The sequence below is a fragment of the Ambystoma mexicanum genome, chromosome 11 (genome assembly GCF_040938575.1).
Source record: "Ambystoma mexicanum isolate Mex_15411 chromosome 11, UKY_AmexF1_1, whole genome shotgun sequence".
Classification (NCBI taxonomy): domain Eukaryota; kingdom Metazoa; phylum Chordata; class Amphibia; order Caudata; family Ambystomatidae; genus Ambystoma; species Ambystoma mexicanum.
The window spans coordinates 156,832,522-156,847,716 of record NC_090934.1 but is presented as its reverse complement, the minus strand read 5'-3'; the positions used below and the strand labels follow the sequence as shown (position 1 = coordinate 156,847,716).

The 15,195-nt window shown below is 47.6% G+C and overlaps 1 protein-coding gene across 2 annotated transcripts in view; it reads left to right on the top strand.

The window, feature by feature from the left end:
* MYOM3 (myomesin 3) overlaps positions 1-15,195 on the top strand; it is a 450,074-nt gene that overhangs the window by 196,172 nt on the left and 238,707 nt on the right. For both annotated transcript variants that reach the window (XM_069622682.1, XM_069622681.1), the window contains one exon: positions 4,718-4,762. In XM_069622682.1, the coding sequence (XP_069478783.1) occupies positions 4,718-4,762 (45 nt within the window). The remainder of the gene's footprint in view (positions 1-4,717; positions 4,763-15,195) is intronic.

The window sequence follows — 15,195 nt, the reverse complement described above, 5'->3', positions numbered from 1 at the left end:
CATGGTTTAACTTACAACAGGCCTTGAATCAGTGGTCGTTAATTTGATTTCTAATCGGTGTACTCCAAGTCGGTCCACAAAAGCAAAATCCATACCCTGTTTTCAATTAATTCCTCCCAGTACAGGGAATCTAAATAAATGGGAGTCAGCAGTTATTCTGAAAACCTGGTGTGGTTGGGGACTCATAGAATGGACTTGGACACACTTTGCCTACTTACCGTTCAGCAATACAAAAAAGGTTGCAGGCGCCGCTCTCTAGAAAGAACATGGCACGATAACCTGTTCTGTGTTTTTTTTCTCCCACTTTGAGAGTTTGCAGCCATTGCTTTTTGCTCACTGTACTTTTCACAAAGGAGGAATATCCATTTGCATGTGCTAGATAAATGCACAAACAGTAAGGAAAATAATCCACTTCAAAGCACTTTGCGTCACACAGGGCACTGCATGACCAAGGAGTGGAATGCCAACCAATCACCCACTACCAAATGAGAAGGACGTTGAGATCCAGCAGGGACATTCGTATAGAGACATGGCACAACAAGAAAAGCAAGTGCAGAGGAACAGCCTTGTCGACCCTCTTAGCAAGAATATGGAACTCAGACCCATCAAGCACAGAACACCATGTGGCATTCTGGAAACTCTTAAAAGCCTGGCTTTTCAAAACAGCAGGACTTTTATTTGTATTTATTTATTGAGCATTTGTTAGGCACCTGTGCAACAGAATGGTGTTTCCAGGCGCCTCAAGGCAAAGTGGGCAGGGAACAAGGGGAGTAAAGAACAATGGCAAAATGCAGTAAATATGCAATCATGGTCCTACTAGGCCTTGTGCTATTCGGGCGTGCAAGTGCTGTGAATAAAGTGCAAGAGATAGGGAAGGGAGGGGGGTCGGGGGTGAGCAGGGTATGGACAAGTGCTAAGCGATAGGGCGGATGAATCCCAGGGAAGGATGCCCAGGTGCCAGGCAGGGGGCCCTCAAAGGCAGTACTGAAGGGGGGCGGGGTGGGGTGCTGGTATCATCTGGGTAGAGGGCCTGGTAGCCTCTGAGATTCACGAAGGACCAGGCCGCCAGTCTCGGCGGCAGTGGGGTGATTAGCAGGGAAGGGATAGAGGTAGAGAAAAGAAGAGTTTTTAGTAGTTTCCAGAACGTAAGGCGGTTCGGCTAAAGTCTCAGAGGGGCAGGGAGGCTGTTCCAAAGAGAGGCACCAGCCGAAGAGAGTAAAAGGCCCCCCACTCTCTGCTTGGAGAAGTGTTTGGCAAGTAGAGAGTTGGAGTTAGAGGAGCAGAGGGCTCTAGCAGGGAGGTATTTAGGGAGGGAAAGTTGGGGATGGTGTGATCTCAGGCCCCAGAAAGCCTTATGGAGGATGCAGAGGGTCTTGAATGTGATCCATGTGGCCAGCAAGAGCCAGTGGAGAGATGTTAGGGATGGAGAGATACAGTCCCTGGGCTTGAGGCAAAGGATAAGTCTTGCAGCCCTATTTTGGATTAGCTGAAGGGGGCGTAGGGAGGAAAGGGGGAGATTGAGGAAGAGGCTGGTGCAGTTGCCCAGCTTAGAGAGGACCAGAGCTCTGGGGACATTGAGCTTCTGGTGAAAAGTGAGGACTGGGAGAATGCCTCTAAGGAAGTGAAGCTGGAAGTGGTCCTTCTTGGCAAGGTCCAAGATGTGAGGGGTGAAGGAGAGAGCAGAGACAAAGATGACCCCAAGGTTTATGGCCTCACAGGATGGTGAGGGTAGAGGGCCCAAGAAGGGTGGCCAGAGGGTAGGATGAAAACAGGGCACAGGTGTCCCAATGAGAAGGATCTCAGTCTTACTGGCATTAAGACAGAGATTGATAGCCAAACACCATGCCTGGATGGCAGCCAGACAATCAGGGATGAGAGGAGGACGAGAGGTAGTAGAGGGAAGTTTGAAGGAAAGCTGTGTGTCATCAGCATAACACTGGAAATGAGGATAGAAGGAGGAGATCAGGTGGACAAGAGAGGCGAGATAGATATTGAAGAGCCACAGAAATAGGATAGAGACCTGGGGGACGCCGCAGGTAGAGAGTGAGGTGGTGAAGAAAGGGCCAAGTTGCAGGTGAGAGGGCTGGTTAGTGAGGAAAGAGGTCAGCCATTCCAGTTCCCGAATCCGTGATGCTGAGGGCATGAAGATAGAGTGATTGACCGCATCAAAGGCAGAGGAGAGATCGAGAAGAATGAGAACTGCAGGAGAGTTAGAGTCAAGATTTGCAAGCATATCTTCACAGGTGTTCAGGAGAGCAGTTTCCGTGCCTATGGATGCCCGGAATCCAGATGGCCATGGAGGCAACCAACAAGTTCAGTATGAAGGATCAGTTGGGGGATGAACAACTTCTCCAAAAGTTTACCCAGTACCGGGGTGGTGGAGATAGGACGATAGTTAGCTGGGCAGGAGGGGTCAGCAGACAGCTTTTTTAGGAGAGGGTGCACAAGGGAGTGCTTGAGGGGTAGAGGGAAAGAGCCAGGTGTGAAGGAGTGGTTACAGAAGTCAGAAATAGCCAGGGCGAGAGAGGAGATGTTGTCCTTAATGGTTCTAGAGGAGCAGGGAGGCATCTGTTTAGATGAGAAATTCATAGAGAGGACAACTTTCGAGACCTCATCAGGTGCTATGGGCAGGAGGGAGGAGAAGGCAGGGGTGGAGGGAGGGGAGCCAAGGGAGGCAGGGGAGAAGGAGCGGTAGTGGATATTGGGGTGGTGGAGAGTGAGGACAGGATGTCTTGAGTTTTAGATGTGAAATGGGAGGCCAAAGCGATGCAGAGAACCTGGGAAGGAAGGAGAGAGGTGGGGACAGCAGTTGGATTGGCGAGTACCTTGCAGATTTTGAAAAGTTCAGCCTTGTTGTTAGTGACTCCAGAGATGCGGGCTTGAATGGGGCCCTCTTCTTGGAGCGGATAGTGAAACGACATTGCCTTTGAAGCATGGGACGGGCCAGTTTGTCAGAGGATGAACCCGAGGTCTGCCACTTCCATTCAGAAACTCTGCATTTAGTCTCGGAAGGATAGCTCAGGGGCAACATGCTCGCCTTGGAAGCAAGGCGACGCAGAGCAACACAGGTTTGATCCCCGGGTCTGCGCTTAGAAAACTCTGGGTATTAAGTGCGTAATAAATAACCTATCATATCATATCATATCACTTACGTTGCAGAGAAGCAGGAACGCCGTACCATCTGTTGCACTTGAAGGCAGGCTTCAGGCGGATCCTGATAGGATAAAGATCTACCCACAATCCTATGTTAGGAAACAAAGAATAGGCCATCACACGGAGGCCACTGCTGCACATATTAATACCTTTCTAACATATGCAACATCAAAACTAATACAATGAACAAAACATCTAAGATGAGAAACAACACAACAAACTAAAGAACACCAATGAACCGAGCTAACTTCCGAAGCTAGCACACACTTCATCCTGAGCCATACACACCTTCAACAGAGAATGCAAGTTTCATACTAGGATGGACAAATAGAAAGCTACTCAGAAGACTATGCATGCATTCTAGTTATCACTATCGCTTTCCCTCATGTTATGTTTCCCTTTTGTTGTGACCTACGTTTGTCTGTTTTGTTCTCAGACTAACTCCTACTTGTGCATTTCCCATCTTACCTTTGCCCTGTTTACTTCTCCCCCTGCAGACCACGGTCGGGGTTGCACACGGTGGGGTCACAGTTCACCCAAACGGACAAGGTTTCGGAGCTCTAAAACCATTACCACTATGGTGACGATGCCCACAGTACAAAAGCCAATTAATATAACATAACATCATATAACACGCTCATGCCCAGCAGATCTAGCCAGAGAGTCCAACCAACTAACAACCACACTCGTCAAACACCTGACTCGATACATGCTCTTCAAATCGCTGACACAAAACATACATCAAAACAAATACATAGAACCATCAACTAAGTCAAAACTCTACACCACTCCAACCAACTGATAAAAGTCAGCCATAATGCAAATGCACAGGTTGCTCCACCCTCTCAGGTCTCCCATAAGGAAACATGGACCTATGGGGAAAAAAACACAAAACATCTAGAAAATTCACCTGCACCGATGCCAGGTGATCTTGGCTCTACTGGCACCAACAGTTGAGCGCCCTATTCTTTTCTCGTTAACCCCATAACCAGTCCCCCCCACCTTCTTCATCTACAGATGAGTTGGGAGAGCGCCTGGAGACAATGAAAATGGTAGAACTGCACAAGTCCCCCTAACGTAACAATGCACTAAATATGGTGTTTGTGTGTTAATGTATTCCTTATAATTCCCTTGACAAGGGGGTGGAGGGTTGTCAATGCATGCATACGCCTCTTCTCTCATTAAATACCAGGGCTATGTGCACACATATCCCCCAGGTTGTCAGGGCTATCTGTTATTAAGTGTGCTCTTCTGTGTGGCCACTCATGGCATCCATCTTGTGTGTCAATTGCACTTTCTCTGCATTTCTATGGTTGTTTAATCATACATGTAAAATGTTCTGCTGCTGCCTGCCAGATGATATTGACATGAGTAGCACGTGGCAATTCCGGTTACCTCTCTCTTGGTTTTATTACAAATCTATTGGCTGAAGGATGTTAAAAGTTGCATCTGTACCAACAATGCTCTCCAATTTGTCTGAAGGCGTCGTGACGTCATTGAGTGTTTATAGTGTAAAGGTTAAAAATCTTCAAAGGTTAAAAGTGTTTCACTTATTCATTTCCAGAGTATCACGGATTGAAATCCGGGTGGGATTCGGAAGCATTTAAAGGTATGTGAAGTATTTAACTTTTTAAAACATAAATTGAGAATTATTAGAGAAACCATGTAGAAATTGTATTTTATTTTGAGGTGTAAAATAATAAGGAAAAAACAGAAGGGGTGGATGAAGAACCAACAGCATCAAATGGCATAGCTTCTTAAAATGTTGGTGTCATCGCTCCCGGCTCAGCATAAAGTCGTACATGGAGCTAGAAGGTCATTTAACTCCTGAAGCTTGGTGCCTCCTGTCATGAGTTGAATGTCCTAGAATAACTCAAATAGGCCTCATTCCAAATGTGGTGGTATTTCTGGTGGAAATACCGACAAACCCGGATACCCTTCCCAGCACTCAGTCTGGTGGATTTGGTGCCAGATGACAAGTGGGGTATCCACTGTGTTACCCCACATTTATGGAGTGCTCCATTTGGGATTTTGGTGGATTATCAGGAGTATGAATTTCTGTCAGTAAAGTGGGGGAAGCACCTCTAAGTACAGGCTGGGGCTACCCCTCCACTTAACTACAAAATTTATAATTTTGTTGGGCAGAAAATTGGCATTGAAGGATTTACCAGCTGTAAAACGCTCCGCCAAACTCGCAATGTGCCTCATAATGCCCAAGGCTATCTGTTCCAAATGGCACATTGCACATCACAAACACGTGGCTATAGGGGCCTGCACCTTAGTGATGTCACAGGTCTCTGGGAAACCTAGAGTCCTTGAAGAAATCAGTGCAGGACATCATCTGTACAGATTTGACTGCTTGAAGGGCCGGTATGGGTACCTTTACCAGAATGACCCACTCCAGAATGTCTTGGATGATGTTGTGCATGCTGTCATCTGTGTTACCATCACTGATATCAACCATTATAGAACTTGTGATGTCATCAGCAGGTCACTGGGAGAGTTAAGGCGACATAGCTACCTGAACCAAAAAGCAGCAGGCCAACATTGCTCTTGGTGTCAAAGTTTGCATTGGGAGCACAGCAAGGAAAGATGTTTAATTGCACCTATTTGGGTTATTATTTGATTTATGTTGATAAGTATGGACATATTCTGCCATTTTCATAGCAGTAATTACATATTTGTTCATTATCTATCATTAGATTTTCACTATTATGCAGCCGGGATGTCTCCCAGAATGCCCGCTCCCTTCGCATATCTGAGTGTAGGTCAAGGGTCTTCAACCTGCAGCTCTCCAGATGTTTTAGACTAGGACTCCCATGGGCCCTCGCCATTGACTATGCTGGGTAGGACTGGTGGGAGTTGTAGTCCATAACCTCTGGAGAACCTTAGGTTGCAGACCCCGCTGTAGGCATTGGCACGTTGCATCCACGCGGTGGAGTTATGGCTTTCTTTCTTCAGTACCGTCTTAGCCCTCATTTGCATGGTTGAAGCAACCAGATGGGGGTGTAAGCCTGTAGGTATTCTTGGTCAGTCTTGCCTTATGCCTAAAGAGCAATGACCCCTCATTGTATGCTTTCTGCACCCCTCCTCTGCACCGCTCACTCTGAACCAGGGACAGTCCCCATGGGAACCACCATCCCCACCCTCCATTTCCGATGGGTAGGGAGTGGCGATGCACCGCAAAATAAAATTGTTGATAACAGGAGATGGGCTACACACTGAGTTCTTAAATCACTAAGGGACACAGACACCACTGTGATTTTCTTTAGAGATCCCAATGGGGACCCCTCTTTATTTAATAAAATCACTCATACCTTTTCCTTAGGATTCCCCTGGTGTGAGCTCCATCAAAATGGGGACCTGCTACAACAGCTCACCCTTCCTGGAGGGGTCTCAGGGACCCTTAGGGTGAGTCTGGTGCAACAGATCCCCCACCTAAGCTCAGGTACCACCCACAGGGAGTGTGAGGCCAGAGGAGGGCCTCTGTGGTTGGTCCCATCTTACTAGGCAGCCTCCGGAAGGCCGGCACACTATCTCGCTACCTCATGCCACAGAACCTCCCTTCTATCCCCTGTTGTAAATAATGTCCATCTATATATATTGTCCTACCCCTACTTTTAACTCTGCTTAACATACCCCCTAACACTTACCCCAACTCTATGCTTCCCCCTACCGAACAATTACCCTACGTAACAGTACCTAAATATATACATATAACTACACATACATACTTTTTCTTACAACATACATACTACATAAAACACTATGTCACAATGGGGTGACTGCTGCAGTCTGTCACCCCTTCACATTACCTTGGCATCTGTCTCCGGTGGTGGTGGCTCTGTGCTGAAGACCAGGCTGGACGGTGGCTAGCTATTCCTGGCTGATCCTGGTGGCAAGGCAGATCCTGGTGGGTTGGCCGCCGAGGCCAACTCGGGACTTAATATTCCCTTCTCCACCTTCATGGGTGGAGTGGGCTTTACAGCTCTGCTCACTTCATTTCTCGAGCTGTGCCTAGCATACGCAACCCAGGAAAACTTCAATGAAGGGCCCTCCTTGTTGGCCACCCCCAACATGCAGCTCGGACTGGCTGCTCTTTATTGGCCCAGGCAGCACCTGGTATGCGAACTACACCCGGGATACAGCTGGGCCCATCCGGTGTGGCCACCGGATGGACCGACATCTACCACTGCCGAGGGAGGCCCGAGCTGCCCCTAACATAAGCAGCTCCGCCCCCTTGCACTCCCCAGGTTCCACCCAGCATCATTCAGGAATTTAGAATCTGGGAGGCAGTCTTTTCGCTTTTCTCTTCTCTCTTCTCAAACTGTCCTTTCCCAATTGTCTTTTTAAAATGCTTGTTGGATTTTTTTCTCTCCCCTGCCAAGCCCATTGCTGAGCAGGGAAGTTCTATTCTATTGTTCCTTACTTGTTTTCTTTTTAAACATTCCATCCAGTCCCATGGTGTACTGGATGGTTTAGTCAAAAACAAACACACAGAGGACACATTAATAAACACACACTACATGTTTAATAGAAACCTTAATTACCCTGGTGTCTGCGTCTTTATTTCCAGGTGTACCCTTAGAGAACAAGGATGTAGCCACATTAGCAGGGCCCCCATGGGGCCGCAGACTACATTAGTGCCCTATAGTAGGACATTTATATTTCAAGAATAACTACTACTTGGACACAGACACAGTCAGACTAAAGGGTACCACAGACTTGTTCAGACAGACAGACAGGGTCTTTTCACTTCAAGGTGATAGCTCCCCTCCCGCACCCCACATTACTTCACCCACAGCTCGAATCGCTGCACTCACTGCTACTGAGAGTCCATGCATATATGGCTCATGGACTAGGGCAGGCTTCACCCCTTCTTTCTGATTGACACTCTTTTTTTGTGTTCCACGCATTCATGTTATCACAGCCAACTCTTGGCTCTGTCACTTCTCCCAGGTTGGCTTTACAGTCGGAAACTACTTCCCTGGACATTGGAAGAGGGCACCGAAGTATTATGTCCATCAATCTACCCTCCGGACTCAAGGCCACACTTGAGCAAATGTTGACTCCTTCACACATCTGTCCTCTAATTCTACTGCCTCTTTGCAATGCACTAGAAACTGCTTGTTACCATGAGATGTGTTATTGGACCTCTGAAAATTAAAGAAGGAATTTGTAATCTGACATTGACCAGATAGACACACACATGTAGAAATATTTTGTGATATTCAAATTATCTCTCAATCTAAATTTTTCCCATGAAGGTGATTTTAAAGGTTTGCGCCGATAGGTGATGAGCCCTTTGTAAGATGCATATTCATCTTGAAAAAAGCCAAGTGTACAGTAGAAAAGGCAAAAAGCATTCCTTCAGTGCACCATGTCTCCGGAACAAGTAACTAATGCAGATAGACTGCCCCTTGTGGTGGCCTGAAGGAACACACCAGGCCCTGGTGAGGTTGATATCTTTATTCACCTTCCATAACACAACTTATCAGTACACAGTTACTTCACTATGACAGTGCATAGCAGAATATATATACAATTAGTACCCGGTGAGGGTCAATGAGCTGGTTACAAGCAAGCTCATTGGCCCTCGTCCGGGCCTTAGATCACCAACAAGGCTCTGGAGCCTCTGCTTATCCACCGTGACATCCTGGAGTGGCCGCCATGGAAAGGGCCCGATCCCTGGTGGACATTTTTTTCCCTCGGGTCGAGAAACATTGCTATTAGTACCCTAGTACCTCAGTACCCCAGTACTAATGGCAATATTACCCTCAGAGAGGGGGCATTACGGGTTGGGTCATGCCCCCGGGGCACCTTTAATGCCCTTGCTTCGCTCAACTTCTAACTATGGCTTGGGTTCATTACCCGACCGGTAATGCCCCCCCTCAGGTCATATTGTCTAATTGTCCATCGATAAGTTCTTCAGATGATCTCCCCAAAAGGGTGGATGCAGAGAAGTCCTGCCCCACACTCAGAATGGCGGCACGCCAGGTCTCACGCGTGCAGCTCAGCTCAGGTCTCGGGAGGGCCGGCAGCCCAGAACCTCGCAAGACTTGGACCCCATGACCCCCTCCATCCTACACTTCTGCAAGGATCTGAAGACTGTAGTCTTTAAAGAACGTCTTGTAATCTACTCAGCCCTATCCTCTACCCCTCCCCCCCCGCTCTCTAGAGATCCTCCTTCCCCTGCTCTTCCCACACAATCCAGCCTCTCCCCTACTGTGGGCACCAGAATTACAACCCTCTGGTTGTGTTCACTTTGTACACTTCCCAGCTAGGTTGGTGCTTTACCCAATCCCACAAATGCACAGACGACACATTCAAAACACTACCCGGACAGGAATCGATGCACCTTAAATAATCCTACATCTTCGGGCACAGTGCAGGCAGATGGCTTAGACCGATGAGAACCCCAGCAGACGCAGAACAAGCCTCATGCTTCTCTGATCATGAAGAGAGCTCCCAAACAGAACCATCTCAAAGGGGTGTGGCCCATACAGGGTTTGTATTTCTTTGCTTGTTCCATTCTCAATGGAAGACTCCAAGTCCCAGAATGCCAAGAGATCAGGAATGTATCCCTGACATGGTCTGCAAAGGGGACTCGATCAGGGGGAGTCCTCCTGTGGTTTTTTTACAAGCTTGAGGGAAGGCACCAAACTTCAGAGTGGTACATTGCATGAGCAGAACTAACTTAGTATCATTGCATTATTTGTCGATTGGCACACTCCAAGCTCAATGTCTCACAATCGCCTTCTTCTGCTTTGGACATCTACACATGATCAGACAAATATTTGAGGACTGCGGCTACAATTTTGAAATTAAGGGCAAGAGCACTGACTGGCATTTAGCATAAACACCTCTAGTTTCCACTCTTAGCAGCATGTCACAGAAGCAGAATCAGAACTTAGAACCCAGGCCATAAGTATCCTGTGGCAACCGCACAGCTTTTGCCCATTCAGAAGGTTGTTTCTCCCCTTTCTCAGAATGGGTGTCTGCCTTCAATATAGATCCCGGAGGATGCTCCCACTCCACCTTTCTTCTGTGTTGCCTTTTTCTTTATCTTGTTGCCAAATGTCGTCCTCCCTCGCCTCTCATTTCCCATTTTACCATGTGTACTTACCGCTGTATGCCTTGCCTCAGCGACTGCCTCATTTCTATGTCCATTTCTGTTTCCTTTCCATGTTTCAGCTTGCAGAGACAGTCCTTTTGTGTTGGGAGGCAGCTTTCTGCCTGCCTCTGAGGTTGAACACCTGCAAAAGCTTTATGTTGTCCCCAACTCAGAGGTCTGTTATTTATAAGACGTGGACCCTGTTGTGACGTGAAACAGGCAGGGCCACCTTAAGGGGAGAGCCACCTTCAGGGTGCAAGAGGAAGTTAAGCGCACAGGAAAAGGAGGGACGAAGAGGAGGGGCTACGAGAGCCCAGGACACAATATGCAGAGGGACAATAAAGAAGGTTCACTGTTACAGTGCCTTGGGTATAATTATTGCGAGTGTGGTGGATGAAGCAGAGGAGGAGTGTGGCCGAGGGACCGCTTCCCCCAAAGTAACACTGTATACAAAAACTGACCCTGGATTGACCAATAATGAGTTAGTTATGAATGTAGGTTGGCCTTAAACAAAGAAGTAGAGCTACAGAGTAGTTTAATTGACTTTTAGTTTACACTTTCCATTTTTGGATTGCTTCTTTATGCATTTTATGGACATCCTGGAAGCTTGAAAGTGGCTATCACTGTTGATATCATTGTTGATTGAGTCCTCTGTTTGTAAAACCATCTCTGTGGCCACGGTGGCAAGGTGTATGCCAAGGAGCCACCACCCCGGGGACCCGTGCAGCCTCTCTCCATCTGAAGCCTGGCTTTGAGGATGGCTGCTAATCTCTTGGGAGACGGGTGGGTGACCACCTAATAGGGAGAGGCACCCTTAGGCGTTTGCAAACAGAAAGCAAGTGTTGAAGTCTAAAGCCCAGGCAAAGCCTTGTAAGAACCAGGAGAGCCCCCTTTGGGTAGGTCTGCCCATCCCGGCTCCTAATCCCTTTCCTCCAGTGGACGGGCAAGGAGACAGTTAAGAGGTGACTGCCGTGCCCTCTCCTCCCTCGATGGAGGTGGGCACATTGTTGATGATGATGGCCGCTCCAATATTGACAACCAAGCGGTGGTCATGAAGGGTGTGAAGAACCTCGTGGCATCTGACCATGCCCCATCCTCCCCGCCAAGCACTTATCTGAGGATGGGCTTTAAAGAAATAATTGGGAACCTCATTCAAGCTGTAACATTTCCACTGTAGAGGTCGGCACCATAGTATCAGCACTGGGATCGCCACGTGCTATCTCATAGAGACTCCAGGGAAAGTCCTCTAGTGGGAGCCAGTTCTGTAAGACCCCCAGCTGCAATTACAACACGCTTCCCATGAGGCCAAAATGTTCTAACAAGCGAAGCCCACCGCTTCTGATCTCAGGGAACATATAACACCCCCGTGGTTGCAGGGCTTCCTCCGGCCTCCTCCTTACCCGGAGGGCGAAAGAGGGTATTGCACTCTAAGCCAGAGCAGACGTGCTAGCAAGGGACATCATTTCACCATTCTAGCAAGCAATGAGTTCCTAGAAATGCCCAATATATCGTGGAAAAGTCAGGTCTTTAGAGACGCAGGGACCTATTCACAGAAAGTGGTGTCCACATAAACGCTAGGGCTGTTTACCCTTGCACCTTTGCACCCACAGATTTGGCTTAGCAACTTCCTTATTTACGTAAGGAACTCAGTAGATGCAGGAGGGCTTCATGTAGAGGAAATGATATGATATGATAGTTTATTTATAACGCACTTAATACCCAGAGGTTTCTAAGCACCGACCCGGGGATCTAACCTGTGTTGCTTTCTCGTCGTCTTGTTTCCAAGGCGAGCACATTGCCGCTGAGCTATCCTCCCGAGACTGCAGCCAGCATCTCCATGCATGTTAAAGTGTTCCTGCCACTCGAGTAGGCATAGCCTCTCTCCCCAACCACGTGGAGGTGGGAATGCAAAAGGAACAATAGAAATACTAATTTAAAGCAGGAGCATTTCGAGTTTTAGGCGGATCACTGCTACCAGATGTTCTTGCAGATCCCTGGCAACATTATATGGACAAGCACCTGAATACCTAAAAGAACACTTGGTATTGGAAAACCCTACCAAAGTCACCCAGTCTAAGGACTCGAGGCGTCTGACTCAGCCTAGATGCATACGAATAAGAGGCAACGCTCTTTTACGATACAGGCAGGGATGGCTAGGAATAAGCTCCCAGTGGGGATGCGTAGGGAAGAAAATAGTACCACCTTTCGGAAATGTTTTAAGACATTACTGTTTGCTTAATTGGTAATGTATTCATACTGTCTCCTGTATAGCTGCACCCTGATGCCTGCGGGCTCCGGAGCAATATAAACAAATACACATAAACATTGTACATTCTGGTGTGATTCCGGGTGCCTTTTGGTCTGTGGCAGACCCGCCGTGCTCGCAGTCTGCATCAGAGCTGATTCCCAAAAGGGACTCTGCCTGCGCAAATCGTTGTCGCATCAGCCCACCTGTAGAAGCAGGAATGTGGCCACTGGCCTGTCTGCTTGGTCTGTGGCAGCTCATCAAGTGGCAAGGCCAACTTGATGTAAGGGGAGAGGGCTTCTAGGTGGCAGGCTGGGGGGGTGGGAAGCAGCACAATCCAACATGGTGGTCTGAACCAGAGGTGCAATCTAGGGCCGATGCTGATGGAGAAGGCTGCAGCACTCCCCCTCCACACACTGGCCTGTGGTCGGCATGTCTTCTGGAAGCCAAATCCTTTCCCAGTGTGTTTTCAACCTAGTGGGGACAGAGACTGTGTTAAAGTTTATTGTTTTATATCTTGCTATCATTCTTTGGTTCCTCTACACACTCATTCTCTGCACCACCTCCCCACACGCACATGTAGTTGGCAGTGATGTTCATGCTATTATACACGCACACACACGTTTCTTGGCTTTGGTGTCATATCCAAGCGTGGAAAGGGATTGGCATGGGGAAGTCAGGGAAAGGGTCAATCGGACAAAGGCACTGGAGAAAAGGTGAGTTTTGGAGAAGTGATGGAAGACAGAATTGTGTGCCCGAGACCAAAGGTAGAGTGGGAGAGGCGTCCAGGCAGCTAGCAGCACTGAAAACATTGAATGCAGAAAAAGAACTGGCAGCAAGATCAGTGCATACAAGAGGGGGTGGGGGGGGTATCTGATGAACGACTCAAGAAGATCAGGTCTCAGTTGTAGAAACAGTGATGTTCTTGGCAGAGAGTTTGAAGGAAAACCCTTAAGCAGATGGGGTGCAAGGGAGGGAAGAAGAGTGGTAGCATTCATAAGGTTTGGGAACCTTTTGGTTGGACAGGATAGGAGAGCCTCTTCAACTTACAGAAGGCCTGAGACATTTTGGTTTTCTGGGTGACACTTTCCTCCCACTTACCAGCAGTAGAGACTGTGGTGCTGTGGGAGGCTCAGGAGCCTGACCGGTTTGTGAGGTGGTATGGGAATGCATCCATCAGCCCACCAGGCATGTATATTATTTTCATGGTACACTTATGCCTTGGCAAACGGTCACTCCTCTGGCATTGGAAACGTGTTTATAGCTGTATACCAGGGTTGTCCAACTCTGGGCCTCGAGGGCAGGAATCCCGATGGGTTTCCAGGATTCATGAGGAAAAATGTGCATTCATTTAGAATCATTGTATGCACATTTATCTCATGAATGATAATGAGGGGTATCCTGAAAACCCGGCATGGATCCAGCCCTCAAGGCCTGGAGTTGGAAAGCCCTGCATGTATACTGACACGTGAATAGAGACACTGCTTGAAGAAAGCTATTCTTATTTCAAGCCAAAGAAAAGGAAAGGAGGCAGTCCATGGAGGACATTGAGACTATTGTACAGAGATGGGACTAGATTAGGTTACAGAAGTTAAGAATCCTTCAGAAAAAATGTTCGTCAGATGATTCTAAGGAAGAGACATTTCCATAATGCAAACTCTACAACATAGAGCACAAAATGTACTTGACAACAGAATTTGAATTAGGTTTTCTCCACTGGGGGGAAAACTGAGGAGAAAGAGACTACACTGCTCAATTTTTGTTCTGCTTTCTTGTTGGACAGAACTATCTCTGAAGGGAGGATGGAATGAAGAAGAATTCCATAGAGGGATTACCCCTTCCCAGGAAGTCAAAAATGCAGATGTTTATTGAGCATTTGCAGTCAATGTTCAAAGTTGGGGAGTAGTGAGAGATGACAGGTTGGGGGCTGCCAAGCCATGGATGGATAGATAGATATATACAAGAAGAAGACCTTTGAAGAGGGAATAGATAACCATCCTAGATGGAGGCAGTGGCTGGAGGTAGATGCAAGAACAAAGAGAAGGTGGACCACCCTAGTAGGATATGGTAGAAGAGGAGGATGCTGATGACCAGACTGTAGCAGTCGTCTGGACAACTGAGGACTAGGGTAGAGCTAGGTGTTTTAGCAGAGAGAAAAGTTAGATGCGAGAATTTTCGGGATGTTCAAGAGGTAGCCTGGCGGCTGAAGCGGTGGAGGTAATACATTGTTGTACTTTTAGGTCCTATTAAAGAGAACATTCAAGTTGGTAGCCCTGGGTGATGGAGTGAGAATGTCAATGGGAAAAGACACTGGGAAGGGAAGTGGCAAGTGGTACAGGAAGAAGGGAGGTCAATTACTTTGGTCTTTGGATAGTTCAGCATGATAAAGAAGAGTGCCATCCAGTTGCAAATGGAGTAAGACAGTAATTCAGGGAGATTGGTCCGCTCAGAAGGGGGTGAAGTAAAGGAAAGAAGGTTTGGGTGTTGTCAGCAAAGAGATGGTAATAGGATCCAAAAGAAGAGATTAGCTTGCAAAGAGAAGATGGGGATAGTGAAGAGGACGGGAATAATGACAGAGCCTTGACAGACCCCAACTCGAAGGGGAGTGTCAACTGACGTCTTTGCATTTCAAGATATGAAGAAAGAGTGACATGTCAGGTAGGAGTCCGTCCAGGCAAGCAAT